General features: G+C 40.7%; 2 protein-coding genes across 15 annotated transcripts in view; one reads left to right on the top strand and one right to left on the bottom strand.

The window, feature by feature from the left end:
- PRKG1 (protein kinase cGMP-dependent 1) overlaps nucleotides 1–20,441 on the top strand; it is a gene marked incomplete at both ends in the record, with an annotated part of 1,229,056 nt that overhangs the window by 700,693 nt on the left and 507,922 nt on the right. The gene's annotated exons all lie outside the window — the stretch shown is intronic.
- Nucleotides 17,312–19,372, bottom strand: CSTF2T (cleavage stimulation factor subunit 2 tau variant; the record flags this gene model as incomplete). Of its 13 annotated transcripts, none has more annotated exons than XM_079703486.1 (2): nucleotides 17,312–17,508; nucleotides 17,584–19,372. In XM_079703486.1, the coding sequence occupies 2 exons, from the start codon at nucleotides 19,370–19,372 to the stop codon at nucleotides 17,312–17,314; spliced, it is 1,986 nt and encodes a 661-aa protein (XP_079559612.1). The 13 variants fall into 13 exon arrangements, with proteins under 13 accessions (XP_079559612.1, XP_079559613.1, XP_079559614.1 ...); XM_079703487.1 differs by having other exon boundaries at nucleotides 17,312–17,523; nucleotides 17,614–19,372; XM_079703488.1 differs by having other exon boundaries at nucleotides 17,312–17,523; nucleotides 17,644–19,372.

Below are 20,441 nucleotides of genomic sequence, written 5' to 3'. Positions count from 1 at the left end.
TTAAAAGATGATTAGGATCCAAATGTATGTTGAAATTTAACTAAATGTACTACTACCAATATAAGTAATTAAATTGAAGAGACAGTGTGGATGAACCAGTTACATTCTAGCTTAGCTAAAATCTGATTAACCGGTTGGGCAATAGTAATTCTGTCAAAACTGGCTTCTCTACTTGGAGGCTGGCAAGTTTCTTTTGCATATTGATACTAAGATATATCCTAGGATATAAATGGTAATATGTGAATTTAAAAGGTGGCAGGGAGATCTTAGACTTGAAGAAGTAGGATATTTAATCCAGAGTTGACACTAGTTTATTTCAGTTTTCGTATGAGTGAAGCAAATAATTCAGTGTCTTAAAATGAAGAGACTAGTATATTTCTGCTTTATGAGAGGAAGACAGAGTAGTTTTCAGTGAGGAAAAGTTTTTACAAGAAATTCTTCAGGTCACTTTATAGCTGTAAGCCTTCAGACATAGTTGGGACATCAATCTTACTATTAGATAGCCTGTGAATCATACCACTGCCCCAGTAATCATAAAAGGGGTTTAAAAGGTCACTGTTCTATTAAGTCCACTGGGTTCTAAACTATTTGGGAGATGACCAAAAGACACTTATGAGTTGGTACACTACGGTATGTATACTGGCAGAGCAGAAATAAGTAAAATGAGTTATGGAGTCATGTCCTGCTGACCTTGTTGAGAAAGACTAATTCCTACAAATAACAAATAAAATGAAGTAAAATTGCAGTTTTGCTCAGGTCAAGATGTAATCCATCAAGGGAAAGATTCAAACACTGTCAGGTCCAAAAAATAAGAAAAAGTTATCTTCCAGTGTATCTGAACTACTGGGCTGTCCCTCTGTGTGCCACAGTCTCTAGGCGAGGACATTACAACTTACTTAGAAGTATATATTAAGTTGAGGTCAAAGGATAACCAGCATGCTGATGCCAGTTATTTACCAAATCCTGTTAGGGAATCGGGTCCCCTGCTTGCTGCTTACAAAATCAATACTCACAAATGTTGGTAGAAAGGAAAGGTGGCTTTAATCAGAATGCCAGCAATCTGGGGAGTTAGTGGACTCAGCGTACCCCCAAAACCACCTCTGAAGATTCTGCTTGGCTATGAAAGTTTTTAAAGAGAAACATGGAGGTAATCTCAGTTAATCATTGAGGTAGGGGGTCAGAGTCATCTCCCACTGTGTGCAGACTTGTGTGCAGGCTTGTCGACTTCTTGTGATTTTTCTTTAGATGTTATCTTGTTCTCACAGTTTATTCGCGAGATTATCGAAGAGGTAGCTAGGGAAGAGATCTGGTCATCTGTTAATGACTTCTTTATTTCTACTTCTTTGATCTATGGAAAGAACCAACATGTTAGGCAAAGTATTGTGTGATCAAAAGATGTGAAAGTTGTGCTAGGGCCGGAGATGAGTAGAGCATGAAGGTGTCTGGTTTAAGGTTAGTGACAAGACAAAATGGGCCTCATGCAGAGAGCTCTTTCCTGCAAAGAGCTTTTTCCTGCCAGAAGCTTCTTACAAATTCCCACGTCAGAACATCATTCCATTTCCATCGGATCGTGGGCAAATGTCCGTCTTCTGTAACTTCATGCTGACATAGGGTGCCATATTCTTAGAGTGGAAGATATCTACATGAGTCTGTAGCATCTCTTTGCTGACAGTTGTACTTGCCCATTTACATATATGGGCAGAACAAGCTACAATTATTTTCATGACCACAAAGATATAGATTATTATGAACAGTAGCGTTAATTGCATTCTCTTAAGGCATAGCCATAGATTCAGTATTGCTCAAGATGGAGCCGTTTATGTCATGGGGGCAGTCTGGTCATCATGCAGTTAGCTTTTTCCTTTTGGTGAGAGTTACAATAGCTATAAAACAACTCAGGACTGTGCATCAGATGCTGGGTCTGTGAGTCTATTGTCCTAATCATTAGCTGCTTGAGCCTGCTCTTTTGGGACTCAGGGAGGCCTGGGGGGCCTGGGAGACCAGCTTTTCTATCAACTAGAGGCAGGGAGCATGGAGGGGCCTTTGTACTTGGGGTGGTGGTGGGGGAACGGGTGTGTACAGGGTTCAGCTCAGTTCCAATCAAAGTCAGAGTTTTTCTGGTCTGCTACTCTATTGCTTTAGCCCTCACCTTCTGTTTCCTCTATACATATGTTTAAAGTTTGCTAATTTGGATTGTCAGAAGATAAACTGAGGCATATGAAAAATTTTTAAAGTTTACTTGAGCAAAAGTTGATTCGGATAGGGCAGCATTCCATTGAACAGAGCTGTATAAAATAAAAGACTTTTATAGTCAGAAGGGAAGTTACACAAAGAAAAAAGAAAAGCAAAAAAGCAAAAAAAAAAAAAAAAGAGTTGGTTATTGCAAGGTTGCTCTCCTTTAGGGGATGGCAGGTAAGGATGGCAGATTACCTTACTCGATTCCTGCTTGGCTGGTTCCCATTGCTGGGAGAGCTGAAACTCAAAGTCTCAATTTGGTGATGTGGTTTAACATAAATGAATGCACTTTGGGCCTGTTGTTTTTAACAGGATACATTTAAAATTTTTAAAGTTGCTTTTCCTGATGACCCATTAACTCCTAAAAATTTTGAGATTCTATAGTTCTTTGACCAGTTTTCCAGAGAAATCCATTTCCTTCTGGTAACTGTGCAAGCCAGTAAACTGCAGTTACCTTTTTTGCCTTCTCTGAAATCTTTCCAGTTAATCCTTGTTTGGCTCCAGTCATTTCAGCATCACTTCATCATTTCAGAAAGCATCATGGACCTTATGATATGAGAGAATGTGGGATCAGATGGTCAAAGCATGCATGGGCCAATCAAGTAGCAACTGGGCACACATGGCTATTTGAATTTATATTTAAATTAATTAAAATTGTGTTAAAGGAAAACTTAATTTCCACAGTCGCACTAGCCACGTTTCAAGTGCTAAGTAGCCTAGTGGCTAGTGGCTACCATAATCATCATAGAGGAACATTTCCATCATTGCAGAAAGTTCTGTTGGAAAGCACTAGGTCAGACCAAAGAAACCAAACAACCCTGCGTCTAAAATTTAAGAGCACTGTAGAGCCTCATTTAAGCCATTACATTGTTACTCAAAGTCGCAAAAAGTTACTAATGAACTAAAAGAAAAGAAAAATCTACTTCAATTCAACATTTTCCCTCTACTGTTTACCTAAGCAGAGAATGGTCAAAAAGCAGGCAAGAGAAGCAAAGAAGGTGAGGAAACTCTCAACCGGACTCTTTCATTCTGAAGAGGATTCTAATGCCATTTCCCTTTATAAAGGTGTCATCTGCCAAAACAGAAATTTGATGAATTTATAATTTTAAGTACCCAATTTTTTTTTCCCCTGCCTAACTAACACTGTTGTGCTGTTTCCTATGGTCACAAATGAGTCAGAAACCACTGGCTGAGGAGATCTGTGTGACAACATCCATTTTAAAGTAATAGCAGGTAGCAGGTGTCTCATTGATCTAAGTTGAATATTTTCTTTTTCTTATCTCTTGGCTTTGATTCAAAGCTAATGTAATTAAATGATCATCCCGAAATAGATGAGCCTCAGAGGAATTTTAAAGTTTTTATTAAAATATAGCATGAAGAAAAGCACACAAATCCCGTGTGCAGCTCAATTAAATATCACCAAGTGAATACACCTGTGTAACTCCCACCATTTTAAACCCCCAAAGCCCTCTATGTGCCCTCTCCCAATAATTATCTCTTCCTTTCTTCTCAGAAGTAGCCATTATCTTGACTTCTTATTCCATGGATTGCTTTGTCCTATTTTGTTTTGGTTTGGTTTTTTTATTGAAGTACAGTTGGTTTACAATGTTGTGTTAGTTTCTGCCATACAGCAAAGTGATTCAGTTATATATATATATATATATAAATAATATACATTCTTTTTCATATTCTTTTCCATTATGGTTTATCACAGGATATTGAATATATTAATAGTCCCCTGTGCTATACAGTAGGACCTTGTTGTTTACCACTTTGTCCTATTTTTGGAATGGAATTATACAATCTGAGTTTTTTTATGCCTGGCTTCTTTGGATCAAGATCATGTTCCTGGCATGCATATTGTTGCCTGTGGTTGTATTTCTCATTTCTATTGCTGTCTAGTATTGCATTGAATGAATGCACCGCCATGTGTTACCGAGTCCAAGCTCACTCTGCTCGCCACATGACAGGGCAATGAATCGGAGATGAGGTGCTGAGGCAAGGAATAGGACTTTATTCGGAAAGCCGGCAGACCAAGAAGATGGCGACTAGTGTCTCCGAAAAACCATCTTATCTGGGTCTGGATGCCAGTTTCTTTTATAGCATCAGAGAGGGGGAGGTGCTGAGGAAGTAAAGTAAAAAGGCAGAATAGGGCTTCCCTGGTGGCGCAGTGGTTGAGAGTCCGCCTGCCGATTCAGGGGACACGGGTTCGTGCCCCGGTCCGGGAGGATCCCACATGCCTCGGAGCGGCTGGGTCCGTGAGCCATGGCCGCTGAGCCTGCGCGTCCGGAGCCTGTGCTCCGCAACAGGAGAGGCCGCGACAGTGAGAGGCCCGCGTACCGGGAAAAAAAAAAAAAAAAAAAAAAAAAGGCAGAATAGAGAGGGAGCTGTGGTGAGGAAGTAAAGTAAAAGGGCCTGCAGTCTTGCAAAACATCTGGAATGACCAGTCTCCGCGAGGGGATGTGTGGTTTCTTTTTTCTTGCAGCCATTCACAGGTGAGCAGGATTCCCTGAGGCAGGCCATTATATATGACTATAGTAACAAAAGCAACAAAAAGCAAAGGTTAAAGGCAAAGAAACAGGTCCAACGTGGAGTCCAATTTAGCTCTTCCCTGTTACAAGCGTATCCACCCTACTGTCATACATATCTGGGTTGCTGGATTGTTGCGAACATTCTTGTACATTTATTTGATGCATATTTGCCAGCATTCCTGTTGGTTAAAACCCTCAATGCATTTTTTGGATTTTAAAATGGAACAGCTCTGAGACAGAATGCATGATTCTGCTGTCACTTCTTTATAAATGCAGTGTGTAAAGGTTTGGGTTTTGGGGGGGTTTTTTTGGTTTTTTTTTTTTAAGAAGGGTATAGTGGGTTTTTAGGAACATCTGGTCTGGACTGGGACAAGTCTGCCACAACAGAGCTGTGAGAATTTTGCACCTTAATAAATACTTTCACCAGTGATTCTGAGGAAGCAGCACAGACTCATATGGCAGTAACTGTACTTCTCTCTGCTGCCAGTAGTCCACACCTTGGCTTTCGTTAGACTCAGTTGCCACAATGTCCAAAGATAATGCCAGTCACTGGGGCAGATCCCAGGATCTCATCATCTATTTGTGCTCAGAGAGGCACTAGCTTTTGGGGATAGCCTGGAAAAATAACCTCAATATCCGTGTGCCTGTTCAATGCAACTTTAATAAAGCCCTGAGTTGCCAAATGGAAGGAGAGGAAATTGGGCAAAATCCTAGGTGAGAAAGGGACACAGAAGATCCCATATTTCTGTTTCATGGTCAACCTCTTTGATAAGATTTTTTTTTTTTTTTTTTTTCAAATCTTGAAGCATCTGACCTGGACTATGTAGGTTTTGTTCTTCCCCTTGAGATGAGTAAAGGAGAAAAAGGAGAGGATTAAAGATCAGGGAGAGGTCTTGTGTTCTCACTGTTAACACGTTTAGTCATAACAGTTTGATAAGACATTAATTAGAAAATGAAGAGCTGAGTGGATTCAGGGAGAAAGAGGTCTTGCTTTCTCAGCATGATCTCAAAGCTTAGCTTAAAAACAATCATTAACAAATGTAAAGGGCAAAACCTATGCAGCTAGCTTCACAAAGCTACTCTACATTCTGAGGCTCTCTGCAAGCATCCAGCAAGGGAAGCCATTGATAGGGAGGATCTGGGAAGCTTCTGACCAAAGCAAGTAGTTTATATGCAAATTTTACCTTCTATGTGAGGGAATAGAATACAGTTGGACAGGATGAATTGGGAGATTGGGATTGACATATATACATTAATATGTATAAAACAGATAACTAATAAGAACCTGCTGTATAAAAATAAAATAAAATTGAAAAAAAAATTTAAAAAAGAATACATTTGGACATTTACATATTTGTAATGTCCAAACATGGCTGGGATTAGGATTTTTTTAAATAAAAATCTTTAGCACATATCACTACCACCACCATCACCACTGTTGGGCTTGCACCCCGCAGGCCTACAAGGCCTGTGCTTGCCCAGCTTCAAGACGAAAGAAAGAGCCTGGAGTCAGCGACAGAGACATCAATAGTTTAACAGAGCGGGCAGCTTACACTGTCTGAAGCAAGGTCCTGGAGCAACACCCCACTGTGTGCAGCTGATAGCGGGCAGGACATGGTGGCAGTCTTCACTCCCTGGGAGAAGAGGAGGTTACCAGTTATAGGGGAATTGGCGGCGGATGGGCTCATTAGTTACCAGGGAAAACAGCAGAGGGGCACACCCCTCACCGCCCCTTTGTTAAGAACAATCACCAGGTGGGACCTGGGGCAAGTACATAGGAAGGGCAGTCCTTTGCTTAGGGTGTAGGTGAAGCAGGCACTGGTGAGGCAGGAGGTACACAGAGAGCAAGAGAACAGCCCTCTTGAGTGGCCTGCCCATACAAACACCACCCTAGGTGTACTTGAATCTGAATCCTTAGGAATGGGAACCAGGAATTGTGTTTTTCAGAAACTTCCAGGAGATTCTGGAAGTTTGTGTCTGATGTGAGAATCACTCCTCTAGATAGAGCCTGATTGTGCATGGCTTATCTTCTCCTCAAGTGATAAGGGGTTAGTTATTTAGATTGCATTGTTTTATAGGAAGAGGTGACTTTGCATAAGAAAAGTGGGGACTTTGCACAAGTAGCAACAGGGGCCTCAGCGTGAACAACCGTCATTGCCTTTGGGATGTAATGTACTCATATAAACTCATGGGACTACTGCGGTGAATTATTGATCTCCTAATTCTTCTGAATGAATTTTATGATGTATTCATTTATTGATATTTATGAATATTAATAAATATTTATTGAACACATGGTATCATGCCAGGTATTACTCTAGATATTGAGAATCCAGTGGTGAAGTTAAGGTTTCTGACATTTAGATCTTATTCCTCCCTCACTTTCAGCTATTGTTTTTTATTCCTGCAGTGTCTTTCTTCTCTTATTGCTATATATCTGCTGAAATATTATATAAAATCTATATTGTTAAGTCAATAACTACACTTTACATGCAGTTCCAAGCCAGCAGTCTCTGCAAAAGGACTTGTTTTACAAGCATAGTGCCTAAGAAGCAACCTATTTATTTACTCTCTCTTTCTTAATGGCTTTTGACTGGGTTCATGATGGCTAATGTTGCTAAATGTCTCACTCTCGTAAAAACAAAGCCATTTTTTAAAAAATCCCATAAAGAGCTTGCTGGCAAGTTACTTCCAGCCACTAAAGTATTTTCCACCTGGATTCCTTTGATTTGTTTCATGATTGATCTCTTTCAGAGAGACCTTTCTCAAATGTCAATCTGAACTTTTCATTTTCCTTCCTAAAATCCTTGAGTTTCACCCTATACCTTTCAGCACAAAGATCAAACTCTTTAGCTTATCTCTGACTCACTGGGGATCTAGACCCTGCCTTATCTCATGCTGCTCCTCACATTTTCCTCCTCACTGAAACAAGCTGTATAGTCAGTCCTCTGATAGCACCAGCCTAGTTCATTGCAGCACCTTGGCTCAGACAGTCCTCTGCCCAGAATGGTTCCTCACTAACCCCTGTCAGTCTTCAAAACTCAGTTCTGCTGCAAGAAAACTTCCCTGACTGCTTATGGATTCAGATTCTTCTAATTGTGCTGCTATCATATTGCAGTGCTGTAGTCCCCTGTACTTCTGTCTATTTCGGGGGCTCTCCCCTCTAGACTAACCTCCCTCAGGGCAAAGCATATGCTCAGAGTACCTGGGATGAAATAGATGCTGAATAAATGTAAGATCAGTGGGATCAGTGTTCTTTTCTATTGTGTTGATTCTGCATTGCCTGACACGTGGGGAGCATTAGATAAATACTCACTGAAAGAATAAGTGAATTCAATGAACTATGTATACTTTTACTTCTTGTCTTCTGAATACTACATATTGTGTGAGAATCTATGGCACAAGAGGTGGTGTATTTATTGATCTAAGTGCGTGGGCACTAATTATTGACTAGCAGTTTTAATGATGCTGTTAACACTGCAGATTACTGGTGGAAATACCCAGTCAGGTGATCTATCTGTGATTTTTGAACCATTACCCAGAATGATATCTAGCCATAAAGTAACTCACGTCCTCTAAATTTGTGCTACCCAATATGCTAGCTGTTAGCCACATGTGAAAACTAATCAATTAATTAATTAAATTTGAATAATTTCAGATTTGCTTTCTCAGTCTCATTAAACACAATTTAAGTTTTCAGTAGCCACATGTAGCTAGTGGCTGCCGTATTGCAAGCATTGACGTAGAATATTAGATTTAATGATATTGTAACAAGTTCATAAACTGGAAATTTACCCATTTTGCTCTTGCTTTTTTTAAGTAAAATTTTGAGAAGAAATATGGTAGTCATAAGTAAGTATGCTTCAAAACATGCTGAATACTTTGACATAAATTTGCTTATTGAAACCAAAATGTATTTGCTAAATTAATGCCAAGTGAACATTAAAGAAGATACTCATTATGAGTTCCTAAATACAAGTCGCATGCCACTAAAAAAAGATCTGTAACTTTGAATTTCAATGTAATTCAGTATTGTGGTAGTTTCCAATTTTGGCAAAATAAGCATATTTATAGGATTTGTATACGTTAACACTCTTTACTTAAGCTGGCCGTATTTTGTAAAAGCTTTTTCCAATACATGTCTATAATTCTGTAGGATCATTTTCTTAAGTCAGGCTGAGGAACACTTGATATATATAAAGCACAGAATACTAAATGGGGATTGATTAAATCATAATCATTTGGTGCATTTATGCTGAAAGCTTTAAATGATATTATAGCATAATGTGTATCATCTTTGAAAGCATGAAGAAAGGGCTGAGCTTTACAAAACAAACAGTTAAGATACATGTACCCTAAATATAACACTATAGTGCAAATATTTTCTCAAACTTTTTTTTATTGCATTGTTAAAGTTTGCTTTAGATTAAGAGAAACACATTTTCTAAAATCTTTCCTGTATTGTACTGGATAAAATTACAGGAAATAGAAACATATAAGCCATAAAACTCACACGAGATAAAACCATGATTCCATTTCTATTGGTTTGTCTAAAACAAGATTTCAGGAGCTTGAAACCTCTTGGGTCAAACAGAGTCAGCTGTTAGAAGGTTTTTCAACATAAGATTGCCTTCACCTTTGTAAAGTTGTATTAGATTTCTTCTTGTACAAAATATGGCTTTACTATATAAGGAAATATAAAGAATGTGGTAAGGAGAGAGGTGATATTTTTCTTTCCCTGTCCTGATCTTACAGTCTTTTCATCCAAATCACAGAACAGATCACTCTGGTTTAAAATGCCTCCTTCTCTGGCAATAGACTTTTCTTGGGAGTTCTTTCTTTTTTCTCCTGAAGTGGAGGTCCTCATAGCCGAGCTAATTCCTCCCATGCTCTATTCCTCTCTTTTTTTTTTTTTTTTTCAGGGTGTACTGAGCAATAAACAGAGCTGGGTCATGTTTTCATGTTGCTCTTATGGCTTCTGTGTCCCCAGTTTTATTTTTTTAGGGATAATACCAATATCTAGCACATATCAAGAGTAGGCATGGCGCTACTAAACAATTCTCTCAACCATGCTAGGAGGTAGTTAGCTCAGTGGACAGAAAGTGAGAAAGAGAAATGGGTCACATAGGTAGTATTGCTGGAGACAGAATTTAAACACAGGGAGAGACCATGCTCTCTGTTACAATACTGCATTGCCTCCCTGGAAAAACACCCTCTGTTCCCTTCAGAGTCAACTAATGTCTTCACCTTGGAGGGGAGGACAAAGTTTTCCTCAGCCCTCTTAGGGTCCCTAGCTGGGTCTGAAAATTAAGCTGACCAAGATTAACAGGAGAAAAACATAACTGAATTGATTTAATACATGTTTTACGTAACACAGGACTCTTCATAAGGAAATGAAGACCCAAAGAAACAGACCTGTATAGTTTGATGAAGAGTGGGCAGTCCTGTAGAAATATGATGGGTCAGAAGGGTATGAGTCAAGTGCAAACTGGGGGGAACTTAGCAAGGCCTGTTTGTTCTTCTCAGCACCTCTTTGTCTTCAGAGATAAGGATGCCCCTTTCCTCAGGGTATAGGGAGGCACCTCTCACAGGAGGGTTTTATGGGGAGAAGGCGAAGGTCAAAGTGACATTCCTGCTTCTGCCATTTTTTCATACTCCTTCAGCTTAAAGCATTCAGTATGCCAAGGTGACATCTTTGGGGCTCACGTGTCCTAAACCCCACCAAGAGATATAAGCCATAATAATTCTTACCTACATTTTCCAAAAGGATATAGGAACATAACTGAAAACTGTCACTTCTACTACTGTAACTTGACTCCTCCTATTTCAGGTCACTTCTTAAATCACGAAAGAACTAATTTTCTTCCTGATTTAGAAATTGTCATCTGACGATCTGTTACCTACAGTAGAAATGCTGAAATCATAAAACATTTTATTTATACATTTTACTTATAGTAAATAGATTACATGGAATAGGCATTTCTCCAAAGAAGATACACAAATAGCTAACAAGCACATCATTAGCCATCAAGGAGATGCAAATCAAAACTATAGGGAGGTTCCACTTCACACACACTCGCATGGCTATAATAAAAATAAATTAACAAGTATTGACAAAGATGTGGAGAAACTGGAACACTCATTTGTTGCGGGTGGGGATATAAAGCAGTGCAGCCACTTTGGAAAATAGTCTGACAGTTCCTCTAAGCATTAACATAGAGTTATCATATGATGGAGCAATTCTAGGTATATACCCAAGGGAAATTAAACAAATGGGCACACAATAACTTGCAAATAAATGTTGATAGCAGCACTATTTTTTTGGAGATAGAAAGCAGATCAGTGGTTGCCTAGGGCTGAATGGAGAGATGAGTGAGAGTAAGAAGTGAGGCTAATGAGTTCAAGGTTTCTTTTTGAGGTGATGAATATGTTCTATATTTAGGTTGTCATAATGGTTGCGCAACTCTATGAATATACTAAAAAACATTGCATCGAATGCTTTAAATGGGTAAATTTTATGGTATGTAAACTGTATATTATTAATTTTTTTAAAAAAGATGACAGGAAAAATAAATCTCAGTATTGTTTAAAGTAGATGTTGACTAGAACTCTCCAGAAGATAATCTTTTTTATATATTTCTTGTAAATGATTTATTATAATTCCATATAATATGTTTTCATTCTAATTTTGTATTTCATTTTTTCCTCTCTATTCTACCAAAGCCCAGGTTTAGTACTTGATTCTTGGGAGGAAGAAAAAATAAGGACAAAAGATTGATTTTATAAATCTTTCACTATTGCCTAAAAATCACTTTTTCTAGACTGTGATAAACTTCGTCACTTAGTAGAAACGATGCCTGACATTCTTCACATCAGTCCCTAGTGTGAAAGCTGTTCTGTCTCCTCACTACCTCCTTCTTAAAGCAGAATGATGTGATGGGGAAGAGTAGAGCTTGAGAGTTGCACAGACTTAGATTCACTGGTGCTTCAACCTCCTACAAGGTATGTGACTGAGGGCAAACTAGATAACTTCTCTAAACATATTTCTTCCTACTGCCTCCAGATTTTAGTCAGCTTGGAGATGATGTATGTCAAGTGCCTGGCATTAGGTAGCTCCTTGATAGAAGCTTTTTATGTATTAACCATGACTCAACCTTCCAGAAGAGGGCGTGGAACTTATAACTGACATCTGTGTTAGTTCTGGAGTCTTTGAAAGGCCCTTGCTACCACCTTCCTCCCTCAAAAACAAATATCTCCCCTACCTCAGTCTTGTGGCTGAAGCCTGAAATTCCACTATTACAGGCTCATTTCATCACTTCAAAATATTTGATCACTGTGTAAATAAAAATGCGTATTAGAGTAAAAATATTTTAAACAATTATATTCCAGGTCTATATCAATGTAAGTGAATTTTTCTTCCTTTTCTTATTAAAACAAAACAAAAAAGCCTTTAGTGGTATGGCAGGTAAGACCCAAAAGACACACTGAGGGACTGAAGATAAGCTGGAGAGGGCACTGCTTGCTGGGGGCGGCAGCCACCATCTTTCATGTCAAGTAGGTCTGCATTTCTGGCAGGGCTTCAGTGAAAAAAAAATGTTAAACCTCCACCCCCCACCCCCCAATTCCTTCTTCTCTTTTTGAAGAGTGAATTTGTGTTGAAACACCATTTTCCAGCCCTGATAATTTGCTCAACTTCATCACAGTGATCACAGGAGGTGAGTTTTCACAATCCTGCCTTGGCTGACCCTGGCTGGGTCAGTGGCCAGCTCATCTATCTTCCTTCTCTTTATGAATCATCCTAGGCAAAAAGGACAATGGACAAGAGATGCAGAAAAGCCTCTTTTCCCCCCAGGATAATCCAGCTCTAATTCCTCAGGAGGGGCAGCTTTGGGCCATTTTAAACCAAGGTCATTGTTGTTCAAGGCTCAACTAGTTTGCCTAGTTTGCACCTCCCAGCAGAGGCACTAACTAGGGAGGAATTGCTAAAACCTGTTTATCTGAAAACAATGACAACAAAATCCCCACCAATCAAAGATCCTATAAATCATTTCACTTCCAACTCACAAAGCATTCTAGTTAAGCAAATTTTGTCTTCCCTCTAGGCAAACAAAGTGCCAGATTACTAGAATACAAGTAGTCTGAACACATGTGAAAAGGAGAGATTCAGAGTCATATGTTCCAAGGTCATCTTCACAGCTTCACAATGATGCTTTGATGTCACTTCTTGAAAGGCCTTGATTTGAATTTAAATTGTTGTTTGCTAGAAACGTTTAGAGTTCAGTCAATAAACCCAATGTAAACTTTCCTTTAAGGGCAAAAAAACATTATTTGTTTAATTTACAAATGTTGATTTGGTTAATTTGTACCCTTAATTATGATCAGGTTCAAAGACCAAGTTTAAAGGCCCAGATTACAGCATACAGTTTTGATGCCATTTTCTTTTTTTTTTTGCGGTACGCGGGCCTCTCACTGTTGTGGCCTCTCCCATTGCGGAGCACAGGCTCCGGACGCGCAGGCTCAGCGGCCATGGCTCACGGGCCCAGCTGCTCCGTGGCATGTGGGATCTTCCCGGACCAGGGCACGAACCCGTGTCGCCTGCATCGGCAGGCGGACTCTCAACCACTGCGCCACCAGGGGAGCCCAATAGTTTGGTATTTTTATGTACAGCATTTAATAAGCACCAGGTTTATTATTTTTGACAGTGCTACCCGAAAGTCACTTTTGATACACTACATGTCCTTTACTAGCATAAGCTTTATATTGTGGTACAAAAATATCTAGAGGGAACATGTCCATTAACATCTCATGAGAAAGGTAATTTGTAATATGAATATCTGTGAAGCTGATATTTTCAACCATGGGGGTAAAACTTTTGTTTTAAGGTGACAGAAGCAAATGAAAATATTAAAAGATCTGGTTAAGATCTGAAATATACATATACATATGAAATATATTAGCATTTAGATACCAATATCATGTAATAGTCACACTATCAATAATATTTAACAATATTATTAATAATTATTAGTTTGAATATATTCATTTCCTTAAAATGAATTGTCTTGACCCTAGAGCATTCTTGACAAGACTGATGAGAAAAGCAAGCTCCAAGCAGAAATCTGTCTGGCGATTAGCTGGCAGCGTAAAGCACTGAGAGGCTGAGTATTCTTTTGTGAGAAGACTGTGAGATGTAACGGGTAATTCAGTTTATCTGCCACAGTGGGTTGTTGCACGTAATTATCCTTAGACCTAATCAGCCCTAAGAGAATGGCCTGACACACCATAGGAGATCAGGTTCTGTGTGCTTAGCTAATGTCCCATCACAGCATGGAAAAGCAAGAAGCTTTGGAAGCTGTGATTATATTAAGGTTCTTCTTCTTCTTCTTTTTTTAAATGCTTTCTACTTTTAGAATTCTGAGGAGTTGAAAAGTCATACACGATCTTACTTGGATTAGCCTACCTTCACCTGAGATTCACATTGGCTTCTATCTTATCAAATGGTCCCAAATCATTAGTCTTGGGATACCACCACCATTAAAATGTATTTTGATATTAATCAGTAATGTAAGAGGGAAAGGGCTATGAGCAGGCACTGATTAAAGCTGATGGTTTATTTCCAAAAAACATGCACTGGCCAAGAGGAATAAGCCATAAAGAGGCATTTGCAAATCAGTGTTTCACCCCACTGTCTTCAACTATTGTTATTATGAATCAATTTGCTTTCATTTTAGTCTATCCATATTTGGGAAAATGCAGGATGCCAGGATTATAACCAACAATTACGTAGTAAAACACGATTCTGATTGTAGCAGACATGCACTGCTTGTATACATCAGTACTGGAACGGTCAGACCATGCGTGGATTGGAAATGAGGAGAGAACCGATTTTATTCAGTTTATCAGAGTATAGGAGATTGCTTGTATTATCTGTTTCTAATTTATTTTCTAATGCAAATAGTTGTTATAGCTCATTTGTTCTGTGTGGAATTTAAATCCTTTGTAGGGAAATTTATGTGCTCTTAATGGGATTTTTTTTTTCCACTAAAACTCTGATAAAATGTTTTGTCCTTCCTTCTCACCTGCAATTTTTGCTATGGCAAATATAGAAATGAGTAGGACAGTCCATATTCAGTCTATTAAAAGTGGGAGTGGGGGGGTAGAGAGTAAAAGTAAAATAGTGCATTGCAATATAACAGTAATGAAGATACAGTACCTATAAGGTGTTCCTGGGATACAGAGGCGTTCTCAGTGGGGAATACAAACAAAAGGAAGCCTAACAGCTGAGTAACCAAGATGTTGCTACTGATACCTACTATAGAAAAACATGATTGGCATATATAATATATAGGTATTTCAATTGTGGAACTTCATAGATAATGAATCTTTGAAAAGGTATTTCCATTCAGTCCTGTAATTTCTTTAGATTTGCCTTTTTCATTTGAAAGAAAAAGTATTCAGGCCCCATGGAACTCTCAATAGATAACTTTTGAATAACACATTTATTAAAATTAAACATCATGGGGCTTCCCTGGTGGCACAGTGGTTGAGAGTCCGCCTGCCGATGCAGGGGACATGGGTTCGTGCCCCGGTCCGGGAAGATCCCACATGCCGCAGAGTGGCTGGGCCCGTGAGCCATGGCCGCTGAGCCTGCGCGTCCGGAGCCTGTGCTCCGCAACGGGAGAGACCACAACGGTGAGAGGCCCGCGTACCGCAAAAATAAATAAATAAATAAACATCAGATACTAAACTCAGCCTTCATTGTACATTCTTTTTATTTAGTCTGCATTAAACAATGCAGAGCTTTTACTACAACAAAGAGCATAACATTTAATAGTTTTCAGTTAGAGCCTTTCAGTGAAAGCTTTGAGATAAAGCAACTACAGTTTCAAAGTAATCAAGCCAACTCTGGATTAGTATTAACCAGAACTACTACACATGTAAAGGAGAGTTATCCTCTCCAATAAGGGGAAGCATATAGAAAACATGGGGAAGTTAACAGTATGAACAATAAAACAGGAGTAAAATAGGTAGCAGGAAACATCATAGGGAGGTAAACTTTATAAAAAGAGTGAATTATCCATTTAAGATGTAAAAACCTTGCAACAGGAAAATATTTCAATTTCTAAGCCTCCGCTCTCTCCTTGTATTAAGTAATTTTTTCCTCTGTAATTAGGTATTGGCTTTTCTTCTCCTGAGTAAGATCACCTGGTTATTTAGGTGTTTATACTTCTGTTATTACTACTTGTTCTGTCACACAAATGTTTGTCTCCACATCCTCAAGGCTTAAAGACAAATTAAGTAGTAGCTCTAAAGTTACTGTGGTAAGCCCCACCTTCCTACTGATTTTTAAATATGTCTCATGGGCATGTACATTAGGATTAAATGGCTTTATTACTTGTAAAAGGAAAGTAATAACCAATTTAGCAGATTTCAGGCTACAAGAATATCTTTACCTACCTGGGCTTCAATTATTCTGCTAAGATGGTGACAGATAAGCAGATTTTGAAATAAGAAAATTAAAAGGCATTTTAAATGTTGCTGAGACTAAGATTTTTAACTCCTGATTCTGGTTGACCAGACAGATCTGTGTAATGGAAGCTAGTTACCAGAAAACTGAGAGCTTTACTACATGAAACCTTCCATTATTTATGAAAAGTCCAATGCTATATATAATTCATGCAGATCAACTGGTCCCTACACAGATTTTGGGGAAGGATGTGAGAGAATTATTCAGATTTAGGGCTTAAAGACTATTGAGAAATAGGAAGGTACTGAGAGAGAGAGTCTCATCAGAGCAGATTTAAGTAACCTCGTTGACCTAGAACTGTCTCAGCAAAATTGTCATGCTCAAGGCCAGGCTAAAATATTGCTTGAAAGATAGGATAAATGAAATATCACATCAGATGCATTCCTTGATTTTTCAGGTAGCATAGCTTCAGAAAAAAAAACAATTCCAATACCACAAGTTGAGAATTATCTGTTTAGCTCTAACATTCTGAAGTAATTCCAAAACAGTACAATACTTAACCTAATTCAGCATTCTGTTGCCCCTGAAATAGGATTCTGTTTTAAATGGCTTACCAAAAACTATTATCTTGTAATTTTGAGGTAAACGTCTTTTTCTTATACAACAAAACATGTTAAACTATCTTAGTACATTACCATTTTAACAGGTCATCTTTTAGTCTTTAGGTGCAGTTTTCACATTGTTTTGCTCAGTATTTTAAAAATGTACTTAACACCTTGTAGACCCTTTTAACAATGCTGCATATCCTTTGTAATCTTATTTGGTATAATATAATCATGTTCAGAGTTATTTTTGTATTACTTACAGTGAATTCAAGTGAATAGACCCACCTCCCCCCTCCCCCTACCCCACAATTAAAAATAAAAACTAAGACTACAAGAAATGAAATTAGGTTCTGAGAGGAGGGAACTCCTAATCATTCAAGTGTGGGGCTACGAAGTCAGCTTTCTGCACCCACCCATTCTCTATGCTACAGAAAACCTTTGTGGGCCTACTGCCAAGTATTTTCCAAAACCTTTCAAGAAGCTCCAGTAGATTTCTGGATTTGTTCCTTCAAAATCAGGATACTCTGCCTTTGCTCAGGAGGCAGCATGGCAATCTGATCTGCAGTCAGCTGAAGAACCTGCATGATCAAAGCTGCCTTTTCTTGATCCTGTGGGGTTACCTGGCTCTGCCCAGGACTAAAACTGCTAGGCTGGCCTCCACCTTGCTTGCCTGCCCCTTGCATGGCTGCCCCTTGCATGGCTGTCCCTTGCATGCTTGCCCCCTGCATGCCTGTCCCTTGGATACTCGCCCCCTGCATGCCTGCTCCTTGCATACCTGCCCCCTGCATGCCTGCTCCTTGCATACCTGCCCCCTGCATGCCTGCTCCTTGCATACCTGCCGCCTGCATGCCTGCTCCTTGCATACCTGCCGCCTGCATGCCTGCTCCTTGCATACCTGCCGCCTGCATGCCTGCTCCTTGCATACCTGCCCCCTGCATGCCTGCTCCTTGCATACCTGCCCCCTGCATGCCTGCTCCTTGCATACCTGCCCCCTGCATGCCAGCTCCTTGCATACCTGCCCCCTGCATGCCAGCTCCAGGATTTCCCACCCCTGAAATGCTTGGGACCTGTCTGGGTCCCTGAGGACCACCTGCCCCCATATTAATAGGACCAGCACCCTGAATTCCCCCAGTCATAGGGCCTCTTGAACTGGGGCCAGGGCCCCTCATCTCCATTCCTCTTGCATCCATGCCTCTTGCTTCCATCCCTCTGGCTTCCATCGCACAGGTTTCCATTCCTCTTCTCTCCATTACTCGTGTCTCTAAGACCTCAGTTTCCATGGCTCGAGTCTCCATCCCTCGAGAATCTCTGCTACCTCTACCATCCATAGGTAGACCCCTTTGATCTATCATGGGTCCTCTGGGTTCTCCAATGAGCAGTCTGGGATCTGCTAATGGCCCTCCCCTCATGTCATGTGAGGAAGGGCCCCGGCTGTCATGACCAGACGCATGGTGCATTGGAGGACCCTGATGTGGTGGGCCAAGATAGCCTCTGGGCTCTACTTCTCCAGTGACTGAAAGCAAAGTTCCTCCACGTGGGTCATTTGGAGCATCCCCTAAAAGTCCTCGAGGAGGTAAGCCACCAGCAGTCATGGGTCCACGAGACATAGGTGCTCTAGGATCTGATATCTGCACCTGTCCCCGCTCTAAGGGCACCGGACCAACCCCTGGCATTCCAACTTGGGGCTGCATTGCTCCACCAGGAGTTAAGGGACCAGGGCCAGGGCCAGGGCCAGCAACTGCAGCTGGAATTGGGCCCGGGGCTGGAATTCCACCCTGGATCGGGGTCTGCATCAGAGGAGGGATGTCTTTCACAGGTCTTCTGGCCAAATGCTGAGGCTGAGGGGCTGGAGGATTCTGCTGGTTCAGCAGAACATTAGGTCCTGGGCAAAGGCCAGGGCCAGGGGCAGAAACGGATTGAGATTTGCCTGGGATGAGTGGTGTGACATGTATTTTGCGATGCAGAATTTTCAGAGCAATCTCTGGGTCCATGATTCTCATCACTACTTGCGCCTGCAACAGTGCATAAGCCAGCTGTGGGTTTTGAAGTAACATATTTCGAGCTTCCTGGTGACTGTTTTGGACACAGAGCTTCATCTGCTTCATCAGCTCAAACATCTGCTCCGGGGGGAGACTAGCGACTGCTCTGGTAATTGACTCAGGGGCATCTTCTGGATCGATGGGGTCCCCATAGGGTGAGTCAATGATGGGCGCTGCAGGCCCTAGGCTCTTTAACTCCTCCTTGTTCTTTTCACTGGCAGCATTGTCCACCCGAAGCGCTCTCCCGCTGAACTCCCGCCCGTTAAGGTTCCGCATGGCACTAAGCGCCGTCTCCTGGTCTTGGTACTCGCAGAAGCCATAACCCTTAGGTTTTCCCGTCTCTCTATCGTATACCAGCCGGAAACTCACAACGGAACCAACCTCGGAGAAAATGTCCTTCAACTGCTCCTCAGTTGCCTCATACGGAATGTTCCCCACGAACACGGAACGCAGTGATCTATCCATTGCCGGGTCTCTCACCGTCAAACTCGACATGACTCCGGTTGTGCACACACAGCGGACAGCAGAGAGCGGAGAGCGAAGAGCGAATTCTTCTCAGAGTCGTCCTCTTGCGACTCACACTTCCGCCGCTCAACGGAAGCGGCTTTCAAAATCCGGGCAGAAACTGCACTACTCTGCTTGAATCGTTCCGCTAATCCGCGGCATCTGCACCTCTACGTTCCACTAACTAAATTAAGGCGTTCTGCCCCTGGTCCTTCACTGAGGCTTTGATTCGTTTCTCATCTCTTATTCTGCAGACATTTCCACGGCGCGCCACCACCCGCGCTAGGAAAAAGCTTGGTGCGGGTTGACCACAGTAAAGATGGCCGCGTAGACTTCACCATGGTAACTAGGAGAGGCCGCCTCCCATGACGTCAAGGGCGGTTTTGCCTGGCGGGAAACCGCTAACTGAAAGATTAAGGGGCGTGTTCTGCGTTCTGAAAAAAGTATTTCCGTATAGCAGTTTCTCCTTATTAGAGTACCTTTATGCTATATTTAAAATCACAGTGCAGACAGTGAGGGGAAAGTGTAGTCGTTTCAAAGCAGATTTGGGATTATTCTCATTAAAATACAAAAGTAATAGCTCCTTTTTAGAAAAGCATTTTTGGACAATAACTGCCCAGAAATACAAACTGAAGGCGTGTGCTAGCTCCATCCCCGCCCCCATCCTGTTGCTTCAGGCAGCCGCTGTCGATAGGTGTCTGGTCCTTATAAGTTTACCTTTGTGCACGCACTCAGCAGTCGAGCTATTCATAATGATACCTTTTTCTTAATTATATTAACCGATATTAATAACAGTTAATTGAATTTTAGGGCTACAGCGGATGAGTTAAAAGTATTTAACCATTCTTATACTGTAGGCATTTAGATTGGTTCTGATTATTATAAATTGATGAAATGATTTCACCACCTCTATTATGAAGGAGAAAACAAACTGTAGTTTCTATTCTGCTGCTATTTTTGCTGGCGGAAGTTGAAACATGTGGAATGTGGGTCTTTCCCCTATTTAACAGGCGATACAATTGAAGCTTGGAGAGGGCTAGGTAATTTGCTAAGCAGCCGG

The sequence above is a fragment of the Hyperoodon ampullatus genome (assembly GCF_949752795.1).
Source record: "Hyperoodon ampullatus genome assembly, chromosome: 1".
In the NCBI taxonomy this organism is placed as follows: Eukaryota; Metazoa; Chordata; class Mammalia; order Artiodactyla; family Ziphiidae; genus Hyperoodon; species Hyperoodon ampullatus.
This window is presented reverse-complemented; position numbering and strand designations above follow the sequence as displayed.